Source organism: Cibotium barometz, chromosome 63 (assembly GCF_041138505.1).
Source record: "Cibotium barometz isolate CiBa-2024 chromosome 63, ASM4113850v1, whole genome shotgun sequence".
NCBI classification, from domain to species: domain Eukaryota; kingdom Viridiplantae; phylum Streptophyta; class Polypodiopsida; order Cyatheales; family Cibotiaceae; genus Cibotium; species Cibotium barometz.
In genome coordinates, this window is record NC_141108.1 from 19,537,251 (window position 1) to 19,552,734 (window position 15,484).

The 15,484-nt window shown below is 40.9% G+C and overlaps 1 protein-coding gene across 2 annotated transcripts; it reads right to left on the bottom strand.

Moving 5' to 3' along the window:
• Positions 1–11,935: 11,935 nt before the first annotated feature.
• LOC147603805 (uncharacterized) lies at positions 11,936–14,563 on the bottom strand. 2 transcript variants are annotated; one of them, XM_086796182.1, is made up of 5 exons: positions 13,517–14,563; positions 13,322–13,411; positions 13,016–13,179; positions 12,492–12,798; positions 11,936–12,375 (listed from the first exon to the last, which is right to left on the bottom strand). In XM_086796182.1, the coding sequence occupies exons 1-5, from the start codon at positions 14,462–14,464 to the stop codon at positions 12,148–12,150; spliced, it is 1,737 nt and encodes a 578-aa protein (XP_086652308.1). In that variant the 5' UTR covers positions 14,465–14,563; the 3' UTR covers positions 11,936–12,147. The 2 variants fall into 2 exon arrangements, with proteins under 2 accessions (XP_086652308.1, XP_086652307.1); XM_086796181.1 differs by having other exon boundaries at positions 12,492–12,879; positions 13,517–14,561.
• Between the last annotated feature and the right edge of the window lie 921 nt (positions 14,564–15,484).

Below are 15,484 nucleotides of genomic sequence, written 5' to 3' on the forward strand. Positions count from 1 at the left end.
TTTCAAATTGAATAAGATTAAGTATAGTGAAAATAGATCGTATGAGAAAAAAGGATATCTTTTCAGTTATATAAGAGAGCTTTAGGTAGGTTGAGACAAAGATATATTAAAAGATTGGAAGAGCGATTGGATAATATCTCGTTACGTGAGCAATTTCTCGAATTGGGAATCTCCGACTCATCTAATCAATCAGTATGAAACACAATGTAATATCTCGTTACGTGAGCAATTTCTCGAATTGGGAATCTCCGACTCATCTAATCAATCAGTATGAAACACAATGTAATCGATCCGATGAACCGACTCGATTCTTAGGGTCGCGCTTCATCTGGGACCCTATGCTTCTATTCCAGCCGGATCATAACATTCCTTCCTCGCGTCGTAGTTTATTAGCAAAGTAAACTTTACTCAAAAATGATACTAGGAGTTGTCTGATTTACCTCATTTGCAAGAGGGCATAAAATGGGTTTACAAGCTTAAATCTAAAGCTGATGGTAGTGTCGAGTGATACAAAGCAAGGCTTGTTGCAAAGGGTTATGCACAGGAAAAAGGCAATAACTATGGTGAGATCTTTACACCACATGTTGTATGACTACCATGCAGAGTATCATTACACATAAAGGTTGGAATTTATGTCAATTAGATACAAAACTACCTTTTTGAATGGATATTTGCATGAGGAAGTCTAAAAAAATCAGTCTCGTGGTTTTTTTAGAAAGGTCAAGGATTAAAAGTATACAGATTGAAAAATGCTTTGTATGGTCTTAAGCAGGCTCCCAAAGCATGGTATGAGAAGATATATGCATACTTGGTTGCACAAGGTTTTTGCAACAGTCCTACTGACAGTACCCTCTACATTAAGAGGACTAAAGATGAACTTTTAGTCATTGTGCTATACGTTGATGACATGATGTTCACAAGCCCTGATGATGATCATATTTAAGCTTTTATAGAGTTTATTTACATAGGTCTTTTGAAATGTAGATCTTGGCCTGTTGCACTATTATTTGGGGATTAAGTTTTGACACCATAATGATGTCATTATTATGCTGCAGACACAACACATAGAGGCATTGTTGAAGAGGTTCAATCTTGAAGGCTACAAACTTATTGCTACACATATGGAACCTGGTTTGTGGCTTAGTCTTGAAGATGCAGGTGACCCTTTTGATACTAACATGTATCAAGAAGCTATTAGATGCCTTATCTTCTTATGTAACACACCAGACTTGATATTCAATATAGAGTCTTAATAATGAGCAGATATATGCATAACCCAGGCACAAAGCATTGGCAGTCTGTCAAATAGGTGTTATGTTACCTAAATAGCACCAAAGCACTTTGGATTATTTTATCCCAAGGCAGGTAAATCGAAGTTGCGTGCATTTACAGACTCAGACTGTGCTGGATGTTATGACGACACACAAGTATCCACGACTGGTTTTTGCTTTCGCTTTGGTGATTCATGTATATCATGGCTTAACAACAAGAAGCAACCCACTGTGGCCACTTCTAGCTATGAAGTTGAGTACAGGGCAGCGTTTTTTACAGCTACAGTTGAGTTGTTTCGCTCAGATTCCTTATTGTTAATTTATCTATTGGCAAATCCTTAGCCACTACGATCTTTACTGACATTCCAAAGTGATATGGCAGTTTGCGAGGAATCTAGTTTTTCATACTCATACAACTTGCATGGCATTAAGCCAGAGTCACATGAGTGGTGGGTTGGTACAACGGAGCTACTATCACTAATAAATGGTGTGCCAAGAAGGATACAATGTAAGTAAGGAGCATGGGTGGACATGGTGACCCCCGTGGAACCACTATGTAGTCTTCGATGTGAAAGGATTTAAATAGTGCCACTTGGTAAAGTTGTTGTTACATTGGCTAAAGACCCTTGAGGTAATAGTAATCCTTTTTTAGCAAAAAAATACTTCTTGGTGCACACCACTGTGCACAAAATTGGACTTATCTTGGGATCTATGGCGTTAAGCTCTTTAATCTCTTCCCTTAGTTTTGCAACATTTGCATTGTCTTGATGAGACCTCTTGAAGTCTTCTAGCTCCTTCTTGATCTCAGCCAACTCATCAAGGAAGGTGGATGTCAAAGCTATCGTCAGGGTTAGAGGGACCACTAGAGGAGAAGCTGAGGTCGAGATAATGAGGGTCCAAAGAGTTATTGCACTCCGCCATGAGGCAGGAACTCTCTAGTTAAGTGGCCCGATCTTGAAAATCCTTGAAGGTTCCTTAGGGAGGGAAAGTCTCTCTCAACTTCCTCTTGCTCTATGCCATGAGGCAGGAACTCTCTAGTTAAGTGGCCCGATCTTGAAAATCCTTGAAGGTTCCTTAGGGAGGGAAAGTCTCTCTCAACTTCCTCTTGCTCTATGCCAAGAGAGCTTAGAGCACCCACCACTATTTGAAGCATGTAGTTTCTAGAGTCTTGAGGTAACCGAGCTACCGATTCCCCCGTCTTCATGGGAAGTTAGTTGAGCTCTCAGGTGATGAGATTAAAGTAGTTCCCTAGATGGAAGGTAGCTAGGAATTGCTACCTTAAGGTAGCCTAACTCGGGAAGTGGTTGTACCATCGGTCTGTAATTTCTTCAAATGTAGTCAAGAACAAGACAAAACATGCATCATCATGGTGGAGCCCCTGAGAGTTGCACCACCATGAGAAACCACCGCACATGGTCTTCAACAACTTTAGTGGTAGCACCTTTGAAGGTCAACAACTTCACTTGCACAAGACCAAGAACAGTAACCAAGGACTCTACCCCTAGTGGAGTCCCCATAAGGGCAGGAGAAGTAGATGGTGGGGAAAGAGTAAGGGAGCAAGGAAGAACCTATGACTATTTTGGAGAGGAGGCAACAGAGGTAATTACCCACACTAGAAGCTCTAGTCATCAGGGGCATGTACTACACACTTGACCTCTGTAAAGATAATGTGGGGGAGAGGGAGAGCTTGAGTTTCTTAACAAGCAAACATGGATGCACACACACACACACACAAACAGAGAGAGATGGATGGCTGAATTTTCTTCTATTTTCTTCCTTCTCTACAACCATTAACATAAAGAGATAAGAGTACATACTATAAGGAAAATTACTCTCCTACTATAACACATAATGGTTGGTCCATAGTGTGAATCCGACTATAACACACTTTGGTTGGTCCATAGAGTGTGAACCCAAATATATGAGCTGACACTATAACTATTCCATACTCTAGTAATCCAACACACTACACTCTAAGTAAGCTCCTAAACCTATGGAGCTTCTCTCTATACCAAGTGCTTTCATGTCAACCACACTTGATCCTCTGTGGTGCTGACATATACCAGATCTACACTAGTGTTATAACCTTCTCCCTCACAAAGTGAACCTGGTGGCTACATCATGTATACTTCTTCTTGCAAATCACCACGCAAGAAAGTATTATGTACATCCATCTGATGTAAAGACCAACCCTTCATTGTACCCATAGCAATGATAGCTCTCACGGTTGTTATTCTCACCAACTAGGCTAAATGTCTTCTCATATTCAATACTATAGGTCTGTGCATAACCCTTGGCAACAACCAATCTTGCCTTATACGTGCTCTCATTAATTCGCATGAGTTATGCTTAAGCTTATACACCCACTTACATCCAATTACCTTCTTTTCCTTAGACAAAGACACTAATACCCATGTTATATTTTGCATCCAATGTCGCCATCTTCTCATCCATGAAATCTTCTCATTTTTTATTTCTAAGTGCCTACTCAAAACAAGTGGGCTCCAACTCTTGTATTGCTTTAACCATGTAAGCATAATGATAGGTTGTATATCCATTACATCTCAACTTGTCAACAAGGTATCTCTAACCTGAGTAGACCTGCATATACTTGGATCACTACTAGGTGTCCTTAAAATAGCCCTGGTCCTCCTTCCATCAAGAGTAACCCACTGATGCCAAGCTCCTTATTAAGATCTTGTCTAGCTTCTTGCTCACAATTTGTGATAGACTGTTAGACATCTTTACTTGCAGCAACTCACCAAACAATGCTTACAAAAAACCTTCTACACTTGCAGCAAATCTACAAGCTTCAATAGTAGTACTGTAAACCTGTTATAATGCCATTGTATGTTTATGTGAGCCAGGCACATAAACATACATCCACCAACACCTCTACAACACTTCTACACGGACTATCCTGCAACTAAATTTCTATTGTAACTTTGCTTCAACCAAAAATTAGGCATATCAATACAGTCAAAAATGACACTTTCATAGAATGCCTACAAAAATCTTCATGCTCTTGTTGAAGGGCCAAAACAGGGCATAAAACATGCTCGAAATGTGCTGAAAAGTGCAAAAATATATTTAACATAGTTAGTTGCACATAATATGGTCTAAAACTGCTCGAAATGTGCAAAAAAAGTGTAAAAACATAGTTAACATAGTTAACTATACATAATATGGTCTTCGTCCTTCACTTAGGAGGATGCCTCAATATGAAAGAGTGACTTCCATGTTTGTGTGTAGCTCTCACAACTACCAAAGGTGTTACTCTATCAAAGAGGAAAAAAGATGGAAATATCCTTATCCATGTACCGCTTTCTTGCTTGCCTTTTTCTTTCCTCTTGCTTGTCTCCTTAGGTTCAAAGCTCTTATACCATAAAGAGTGTGGAGGAGAGGGAGAGCTTGAGTTGCTTGCAAAAAAAAGCACACACACACACACACATGAGAGTAAGACACAAGAGAGAGATGGATGGACTAAATTTTCTTCTATCTTCTTCTCTTCTCTACAACCATTAACATAAATAGATAAGAGTACATACCATGGAAAAGTACTCTCCAACTAAAACATATAATGGTTGGTCCATAGTGAGAACCTGACTATATGAGCTCACACTACACTGGCAGCATATTAACCATAATCTTACCAACCATGCCAATGGCATAAGTGTGGAAGCTATCACCAGGTGGGTCATCAATGTTTGCAGTAGTTGAACTTGATATCTCAACACTCTAGAAGAGTCCCACCATGATTACCAAATTTTGTTCCTCTATCTTTAGATGACTCCATCGGTCTCATCGTCGCTTGATCTCATCTTACCTATAGATAGATGTGTGGAGGAAGTATTATCTACCAAGGACTAGTTGTTGCTTACTACCTAGACTCACAAGCCCTTTGTATGAGACCGCCATCTACTATTTTGCTACTCGATTACCTTGCACTGCATAATTTCTCACATTAGCCTCTCTCACACACAACAATGCTCTAATGCATCATAGTAATAGGAGATCAGAGATAAGCAACATGATAATTCATTCAACTATGAGTTTGTACAATCTCTATTCTTCCTCACAACACAAAGAGGATATGTACACCACACAATATGCTACTCCCTTTTGTAGGCGTGGAGGGACTCCACGCCCACAAAACATATACAATGTCCTCCATATAGGTTACAATGGACATACCATCTTCCTCACAACTCAAAGAGATGTACACCACACAGTATGCTACTCCCTTCCACACAATACATACAATGTCCTCCATATAGGTTACAATGTACAATAAATGTACATACAATGTCCTCCATATATAGGTTACGATGTACAATGTACATGCCATCTTCCTCACAACTCAAGCAAGAGACACAATATGCTAGGGGTGAGGGACTCCCTCCTCCCACACAATACATATAATGTCCTTCATATAGGTTACAATCCTCCCACACAATACATACAATGTCCTTCATATAGGTTACAATCCTCCAAGTAACACCTCCTTTTTGCTAAAGGCTACATTGATATATCCACACCCGTCGTGATATCTATTACAAGAAAAATCTTCTAATCTAGCGTCCATTGGGGAAGGGGAGATAGTGCTCAAAAGAGATCTCCCCTCACCTTGGCAAGAGAGCCTCAAGAGAGATATCCGCTCAACTTCCTAAAGGGAGGGAGATGTGTGAGCCTTGAGTATCACTTAGCCCAAGGTGGCCATGTGCACATTGTGAGTGCACAAGGATGTCCATGGATTCAGAGATAAGTCAAAGGGCACCGAAAGTGACGAGTGGTCGTAGAGGTCAATGTAGAGGAGGGCACTAGCCAGTAGACTTGCAGAAGGGCAGTGCCAGAGAGAATGGCAGTGCCAAAGAGGTCGTAGAGGTCAATGTAGAGGAGGGCACTAGCCAGTAGACTTGCAGAAGGGTAGTGCCAGAGAGAATGGCAGTGCCAAAGAGAACGGACAAGGCCATTAAAGGTTGCGTTGAGTCGATGAAGATGGGATGATAGTAGTGGTGGGCCAAGGTGCGATTGGCAAAGACCAGGGATGGCTGAGTGTGGAGACTGAGTGTGAGGGGGACTTGAGCCTCGTCTCTAAATCCCACGGTGCTTTTAAGAGGCACCTCAAGTGGGATCGACAGTTGAGGTGAGCGCATAGATATCGACCGTTGGATCAAAAGCGCACAAAAAGTAAACTAGGGATAAAAAGTAAACTAGGGATGAGGGTGGCGGCTGGGAAAAGGACGCGGATCATAGATTCGGGAGGTCATGGTAATCATTTGCATTGGGTTTAGAGATTTTTGAATCTTAATCATTTTTCAACATTTTCTTCTTAAGAAATCTATTGGTTGCATGTAGTGGTCAATTAATAAGGTTTGAGCATCTTTCCAAGGTAAACTAGGAAAAAAAGTAAACTAGGACACGTAAGAAATATGCAAGATTTTCATTGTCATTCAAAAATGTCCGCTTCCATCTTGTCATATGTTGCTTCCACCACCTCTTTCACTCAAAGAAGCTTGCTATTGACTAAACATTGAAGGTAATTTGCTCTCTCTCTCTCTCTCCCTTGTCTCTAAATCACATAGTCTATTTGATATGTGGTAGAAAAATCAAAAAACAAGGTCTGCACAATAAACTAGAAAAACTAGGGAAAGTAGGACTGTGTAGTAAACTAGGACTGTGAGCAAACTACGACGGTCAAAGGGATAGATGAATAGCATTATATTAGGAAAAATTTTTTCCTTTTTAAAACATGATAACTTTCTAAATACGTCCATGTGTGTGTGCTTCCATACGAAATCTTTTGCTATGTATGTGCTTAATGTGATTTTGGTGTTCTAAACTCTAACATTGTTTTTTTTTCTTGTGTAGAATTGGTTTCGACCATGGATATGTCATGAAGTTGAAGGATAAGTTCAGTTCTTGGCTCAGCCATGTATTGGACGAGCATCTGCCCTTAGCATCGTGACCTTCTTAGTTTGCTATGTTAGTTTTTTGGGCACTAGATTTGCGAACTTAGTCAATGGAAGGCTTATGCCATTTTATGATATATGACATTGTATGTCTCCACAATAGTGAAGATAAGTCTTATTTTGGGATTTTATAGTTGGTACAAAATTACATTTCGAGATAAGTTGTACACTTCTTAAAAGGCTACACTTCCATGGAATGCTAAATCTTTTGGTTGTAAAGATTTTGTGTTAGATGAGTTCAATACATGTGTCAATGCAGTAGTTATTTTTGGTTTACTCCTTGGTTATTACTTTATGCAAAACTGCGCTTTTTATCGATGTGAGGCTACTTGCAAACCTCATTGGCTTTATGAGTCTTCAATATCATCCATTGGCAAATTCAAAGGAAAAGTCCATTGTCGCTTATGCTATAAATATTACGTGAGACTTCCATTTGTAAAAACTAATGTTGTGAAATGGTGGCAAGTACTGTCTTATTTTTCAGTATTTGTGGTAGCATTGGATGTATGTATGATCTCTCTCATTGGTAAGTGTTTCCACATAAACTAAGAGATTGCAGTAAACTAGGACTGTGCAAAAACTAGAACAAGAGAAAGTACAAATGGAAGTACAAGCTTGCAATGTAAGATTGTGTCTTGTTAATATGGTGATTGTAAGGATGAGGAGAGACGCTTTTCTTTGACTCAAAAAGATATACGCATCGCGCGTTAGACTTAAGATATTGTACACTTGATATCAATCATGTGGAATAGAGTGGTTGAAATGCTTTGGTGTGATATATATGAGGAAACTAATGTTATGAAATGGTGGCAAGTATTGTCCTTTTTTCAGTATTTTTGTAGCATTGGATGTGTGTATAATCTCCATTGGTAAGCGTTTTCACATAAACTAGGACTATGCAGTAAACTAGGAATGTGCAAAAACTAGGACAAGCGGAAGTACAAATGGAAGTCTCACGTAATATTTATAGCATAAGCGACGATGGACTTTGCCTTTGAATTTGCCAATGGATGATATTGAAGACTTATAAAGCCAATGAGGTTTGCAAGTAGCCTCCGATAAGTAATAACCAAGGAGTAAACCAAAAATAACTACTGCATTGACACATGTATTGAACTCATCTAATACAAAATCTTTACAACCAAAAGATTTAGCATTCCATGGAAGTGTAGCCTTTCAAGAAGTGTACAACTTATCTCGAAATGTAATTTTGTACCAACTATAAAATCCCAAAATAAGACTTATCTTCACTATTGTGGAGACATACAATGTCATATATCATAAAATGGCATAAGCCTTCCATTGACTAAGTTCGCAAATCTAGTGCCCAAAAAACTAACATAGCAAACTAAGAAGGTCACGATGCTAAGGGCAGATGCTCGTCCAATACATGGCTGAGCCAAGAACTGAACTCATCCTTCAACTTCATGACATATCCATGGTCGAAACCACTTCTACACAAGAAAAAAAAGCAATGTTAGAGTTTAGAACACCAAAATCACATTAAGCACATACATAGCAAAAGATTTCGTATGGAAGCACACACACATGGACGTATTTAGAAAGTTATCATGTTTTAAAAAGGAAAAAATTTTTCCTAATATAATGCTATTCATCTATCCCTTTGACCGTCGTAGTTTGCTCACAGTCCTAGTTTACTACACAGTCCTACTTTCCCTAGTTTTTCTAGTTTACTGCGCAGACCTTGTTTTTTGATTTTCTTACCACATATCAAATAGACTGTGTGATTTAGAGACAAGGGAGAGAGAGAGCGCGCAAATTACCTTCAATGTTTAGTCAATAAGCAAGCTTCTTTGAGTAAAAGAGGTGGTGGAAGCAACATATGACAAGGTGGAAACGGGCATTTTTGAATGACAATGAAAATCTTGCATATTTCTTACGTGTCCTAGTTTACTTTTTTTCCTAGTTTACCTTGGAAAGACGCTCAAACCTTATTAATTGACCACTACATGCAACCAATGGATTTCTTAAGAAGAAAATGTCAAAAAATGATTAAGATTCAAAAACCTCTAAACCCAATGCAAATGATTACCACGACCTCCCGAATCTATGATCCGCGTCCTTTTCCCAACCGCCACCCTCATCCCTAGTTTACTTTTTGTACGCTTTTGATCCAACGGCCGAGATATACCGTCGATCCCACTTGAGGTGCCTTTTAAAAGCACCATAGGATTTAGAGACTAGGGGGACCTGAGTAGCCAACTACAAAAAATGTATATTCACGATACTGACCTACTGCACAATGATATATACTACACAATGACCGTATGTATATTCACGACAGTGACCCACTGTGTGCAAAAAACTATTCACGATAATGACCTACTGCACGTGCCAAAAAAACCTTTGTACATTTTTCGGCGAAGTCCGGTTGTGGGTTTATGAGATCAGCACATGAGCACGTCAAATGTCCTTGGTTATCATCCGGAAGACTTTACTTAATCTAGTTAGAGAAAGAGGAGGGGAAAGTGCCGAGACAAAGTGAAGGTACGCATACTGCCCCTTCTTCCATGGAAGAATCGTGGCTTTCTTATGCCATACTCTTTGCTTTGTGCCTGCATAGTGTCATCAGTAACTTCCTTTCGCGGCGAGTCCAGGATCTCATCTGACTCCACCACCGGCTTCTTCTTAATTACCGCCGCTAGCATACAATATCACTAAGCTTGGCTTGCTTTGAATTGTTTTGAGACTTTCTATATTTTCCATAGCATGGGTTTGTATGGAATTTGGAAAGATTTATTTGCGCCGACCATTAGTTTAGTGATTCGCTATTTTGGGGAAGTGATGGCAACGGCCACTACAAGACAGTAGGGTTTGGAAGGATGAAGCCGAGTAGAACAGGCGGCTTATCTGCAGACTGCGATTGTCTTTGTGAGACAAGTCTGTCTTGCAAGCCCTTGTTATTCATAAAGGTATCCCTTGTATCTTTTCAAGTGGTTACACAATCAAGGAGCTTGATTCCTCAATCATCCGCTAAGGTAGTGCCTGCTTGTCCCAACGCCTTTTGTTGGTGTGTGTGTCAAGCATCTCGCAATACATCAAGACTGGTCCATACTAAGTGGATTGAAGATGACCCTTGTATTGCGAGATCGGTCCAAACTAAGTGGATTTGGAGATAGGTTAAAGTTGAAACAATAGCATTATTTGAAGCTTGGTAGCTTGACGCTATCGTGTTCAAGATGGACTCATCCCACCACAAACTAACCTTAAAAATTAACCTATAAAGCTTCAGAGACTGAACCAAGCAAAGAAAAAGTCTCAAAGCTTTTTTTTTAAGTACCGGACATGTGATATATGCATGATTTAAAAAGAACAATGTGATATATGCATGATTTAAAAAGAACAGTGATATGTACGCTTTCTTTGAAAGGAATGTTTATGTGCCTCAGCTGGACACTAGATATCAATGATGACTCATCAGTTTTCAAACCCAAAATTCTATGATAATTAACAATGCCTTTAAAAGCAAGGCTTAATATCTAGGAGAGCCTTCACTGTATGTACTTTCAGTTCTACTATTTCTTTAGCATAGAGTGAGTGCTTGTAGTTACTTCCTAGCCCCAAAAGCTACCTTGGAAGTTGGAAGAGGCAAAACTCAAGTCCAGCAAGATAATGATCCATTCTTCTTTAGCATTAAAAACATATCCACATGGTCTTGCCTCATGCAGTGATTCTTTGTAGACGAGTGTCAAGGGTGTGCATTCATCAAAGTCAAGGGTGTGCATTCCTTTTGATGGCTCTCTCTTCTGGATGCCAAAAATCATGTCCCTATACCTTAAAGTGGTACAAGGCATTAAAACTGCTTCAGGGGATGATGAAAGCCATAATTAAAGGCCTCAAAATTAACCTGAGACTCACATTTGAATCACGGATAGAACCTACCTTAAATACCATACCGGTTCACAGATGCTGTGTTCCAGGGGACATTGCAAGAACTTTCACTTTTGTGGAGGTCACCACTGGTCGCAATCCACTAGTAAGCTTACAACCCAGTACGTGTTTCCTTTACTGGTCATGTAACCTAATCAAAATGTACCAAGTGTAATGGCAAGGATATTGTTGGGGGCACATTACACTCCAGCTTTATGTAGGCCAAGTAATAATGGAGGCAACCTCAGGAAACTTCTTCCATTGTGAGTGGAATGTAGTAGTGGCAACATCCCTCATGATAACTTTCCACGGCCCCAGAACAACGACATTACTGGGGTTTTTGGGATGCTAATACAAGATCTATAGCAATGCTTTGATTCCATGTGAAGAAATAGAGTCCTACAGCATGTCTGTCACCTCCGCGATGTTTTTAGCCAAAAGCTTGTACTTTGCTGAAGCTTTGGGGCTTAACCACAAACCGATCATGAATGAAATGAACTGCCAATATCCACAACATCAAATGCACATAAAACTTGATTCATACCAAGAATTTGAAACATGCTTGTAAGGCAATAAGGACCATCTCTGGTGTGAAACCCTCAGACACCCTTCTTTAGTCCTGGGTCAAACAACAGCTTCTGTCTTCTTCGTGACACTTCTTGAGGTTGCTTTTATATACACTCAACTGTGCAGATGGATCTCAATTGGCATTTTCAATAAGCAGGAGGTTCATCTTTTGTTTTAAACATAATGGACAGTTCAAAACTTAAATATCGTTAAATAACAACTTAATGACCCAGTTAAGCTTAAAACCACACATTTTATTTGTCTTAAATTCTTCGAGTTCATGGACGATTAAAGCTATTCGATATCAGGGGAAGTTACCAAACTTTTCCATGACCCATAGACTTGGGTTATCTAAACAATGATGAAAGAGGCTAGGACAAGCAAAAAGACCTGTTTGGTGAAGACTTGAGCATAACAACGTTGTATGAGGACAGATTGACATGAGGCTAAAGTGACAATCTCAACTCTAGGTCAAGGGATTCATCAGCCCTGCTTTGCTGCAGCTGGCCTTCAGCTTTGTTCCAAGCTAAGAAGTCAGAGAGTTCAACATTCCTTTGCAAAGCGGTACAAAAATAGTTAGCTTGATATTCCTCTGCAATTGTCGTCAAACCATCACTGCAAATAGGGATGCTATAGGGAGGAGTTTCCCGTAGGAGTTTTCCCACGCCCTTTACCTGGAGATCAGCACAGCAAAACGATCAAGTAAACATGAAAACACATCTAGGCTCTAGCTCTGGCAAACATAGCACTCCAAAATACCCATTAGTTCAACTCCAGGAAACACCTGTACCTGCTCAGAAAACATCTGCTGGGGCTGCCAAGTACTTGCATTCTCACCTGGCTTCCTCGTGACAGGACTACTGCTATTGTTACCTGTTCCCAGATGTGTATTCCCTGCCTTTTGAATTGAAGAACACGAGGGACCCAGTGTGAGGAATTCATCGGAGGTTTCCACCTCCAGCATTTCAGAATCCAAGTTCCTTTTGCTAAGGCTCAAGAAAGCAGCCCCATTGACTAAAGTATCAGACGTTTCGACTTTCAGCGCAGATGAAGCCATGTACTTTTCGGCCCCCATCGAACCACATTCGTTGCACGCCCTGTTTGCAGATAGCACTTCAAAGTTATTCTCTGTTGACATTAGCCCGGGGCTTAGCAATGGTGAAAGGCTCCAACTATCCCTGCCAATGGGCAATGAGTTCAAAGGTATCATCCAAATGCATGTAGAAGCTTGTACCCTAGGATGAAGCATCAGAATGTAGGCATATCTCTTCAAGGGTGGCATGCCAACAAAACATGTTTGAAAAATGGGCATACCTTGTAGTAATAGCAGGTACTGCTATATCACTGCATGAACTGTCTCGTTCTGTGGATTCAGACTCCATTTCATCGACAGATATGTTCAGGTCTACACCCTTGAAAGTCTGTGTGTCTCTTGCAGGCTCTTGGGTGGATGCCCAAGACCGCTTCCTGTTGAACACCTAGAAACATAACCAATCAAAATAAGCATCGTTCTTGAGTGCTAAACTCATTTCTACATAAGCACAAACTCATTATGCAATATCTTAGTCCATACATAAGCATATTACTTCTGATTCATTCCAACTGATGCTGAGTTATTACCTGGTCTACAGGAGACCAGGTCGGACATACGGAAATAGTTTGGAAAGAAGAGAGCTCCCTCATCTGGACTCCAGCAGGAGCAATGCTCACCTGTAACATCGCTGGGGTTAGCTTCATCCAAACTGAAACCTGTAAAGAAATGCCATGGAATTTGAAAAAACCTACAGTGGAAGAAAGAACAGAGAATCTACATACCACAGGCGAATCCAAACGGTTTCTTGATGGAACAGGCGAGTCAAAAGCCCCCCTTGGGTGACGCCTCAAGCACAGATCAGTGAAGAGTGACGGACTCCCTTCATTCTGCGCATGCACGTTTCCAGCAGCATGGAGGTTTTCGGCAGTCGCATGGACATTTCCGGCAGTGGCATACACATCTCCAGCTGAACCTTCCATTTTCTTCTTGACGCCGCTCAGACATGCAGCAGAGAAGAGAGCGATGTCAGAGTCTTTGTCGGAATGATGGTTGAACCATGGAGTTTCAGTGGCGCCAGACGCAAGGATACGCGAGAAAGGCCCCGGGAGAGCCGGGGAGAAGAGACGAGAGGAGAGAAGACCCTGCGACGAGGAGGGGCTCGTGGTGGTGCAACATACAGCGGAGGCGGGGCTGCAGAGATCGTGCATCTGCGAGAGGGGAGACAGACAAGGTTCACTTTCATCGCCGGATTGCTGCTGCTGAGGAATGAGCAGAGGCATGTCCGCAAGAGGTTTGAAGGAATTCTGCACATTTCTACCGTTGAACTTTGCACGGGGATGGGAAACGCCGGGCTCGACAAAGCCAGAGAGAACGGGGAAAGCAGATTTGTCAGGCGAGGGTTCGACAAACTTGATTTGCCGGGTTAGGCAGAAAGAAGAGGTCTGACTATGGTGCTTCTGTTGAAGCAGCAGCTGCTGCTGATGATGATGATGGTGAAGGTGAAGCTGCTGCTGCTGCTGCTTCTGTTGATGCTGGCTCTGGTGTTGAAAATGGCTATCCTGCTTGCTCTGCTCCTCCAGGCGTAGCTTCTCGAGCTGCGCCACGCCAAGCCCTCGCTGCGGTAGCTTCTTGGGGGCGCTCTTTGACTTGTGCGGTCGAGGTCGACGAGGGCGGGGGCGCGGAGAAGAAGAGTCCGGCGGGCGCGGGGGGTTTGGATCGCGGTGGAGCATGGTGATGATGAAGAAGAAAAAGAAAGTCGCCCAGAGAACTCGAGTTTCTGGCTACTCATCAGTGGTAGAAACAGTGCTCCGTATGTGCACAGTCGCTTCACAGGCATTGATTGGCCAAACTTTCTTTTGCTCACATTTTTTACCGGGGCGAATGCTACTATTGGAAATTTCATGTGAGCTAATGACAAAAGAGTTTCTCTGTTTGAGTCTCACAAACGAACTCGTTCATCTCTTACCCCGAACTCGTTCATCTCTTACCCCGGCTCGAAAAACAAAAACAAAAAATCATAATTTCATAATACTAGGCTGCAAAATTTTCAAATACCTTACTGAAATAAAATTGCGTGTTTTAAAGAAATTATTTACTACGAGTACTCAATCACGAGTCTTCGACAGATAGGAGCCCACCCCTCTCCTCCTCGAACCTCAAAACTATGCCTGGAACCTCCAAATTCAACTCTTCCTTTATATAATATATAGAGATGAAACTTGATATGGTGTAAACTAGAGTGGAAGCATAACATCTCTGATGAAAGAACACTCTTTTGTAAGTAAGAATGAATCTTTAAGAATTTTATGAAGATTTTGTAAGTAAGAAAGAATCTTCTAGAATTATGTGAAGATTGACTTATGTGCTAGATCTTCATTTGCTGAGATTCAAACTTTTTTCTCTCATTTGTGATCATGTGCTCCTTTTGGACAACTCATGAGTTTAAGGGGTTCTAATTTTCATCAAGTTAGTAACCAGCTTTTCCGATGGCACAGCCAAAAACCTGTGAACTAACTATGCCACTAAGTTTCTCAACCGTTCCAAAATCTTTGAAAAATTGCTCACAAAGTACGCCCACATCTAGCATTGAAATTGGTAGAAATGTGCACCAACCTTGAAAATTGGTGGAAATGTACACCTTTTTTTGGGATCTTGGCTTGAAAGTAGAAAGTACACATGTTTGTGTTTAATACAAAAAAGGTATCCCTTATGCGATAAGAAGATGGCCTAACTTGCCTCCTTTGTTTTCC

Excerpts from the sequence above, each read along its gene's own strand:
- LOC147603805 (XM_086796181.1), bottom strand. The coding sequence starts at position 14,464 with ATGCTCCACCGCGATCCAAACCCCCCGCGCCCGCCGGACTCTTCTTCT. Across the intron at positions 12,880-13,015 it reads GTACCTGCTATTACTACAAG|GGATAGTTGGAGCCTTTCAC; the intron begins GTATGCCCATTT and ends GCCCATTGGCAG. Across the intron at positions 12,376-12,491 it reads AGCAGATGTTTTCTGAGCAG|GTAAAGGGCGTGGGAAAACT; the intron begins GTACAGGTGTTT and ends GCTGATCTCCAG.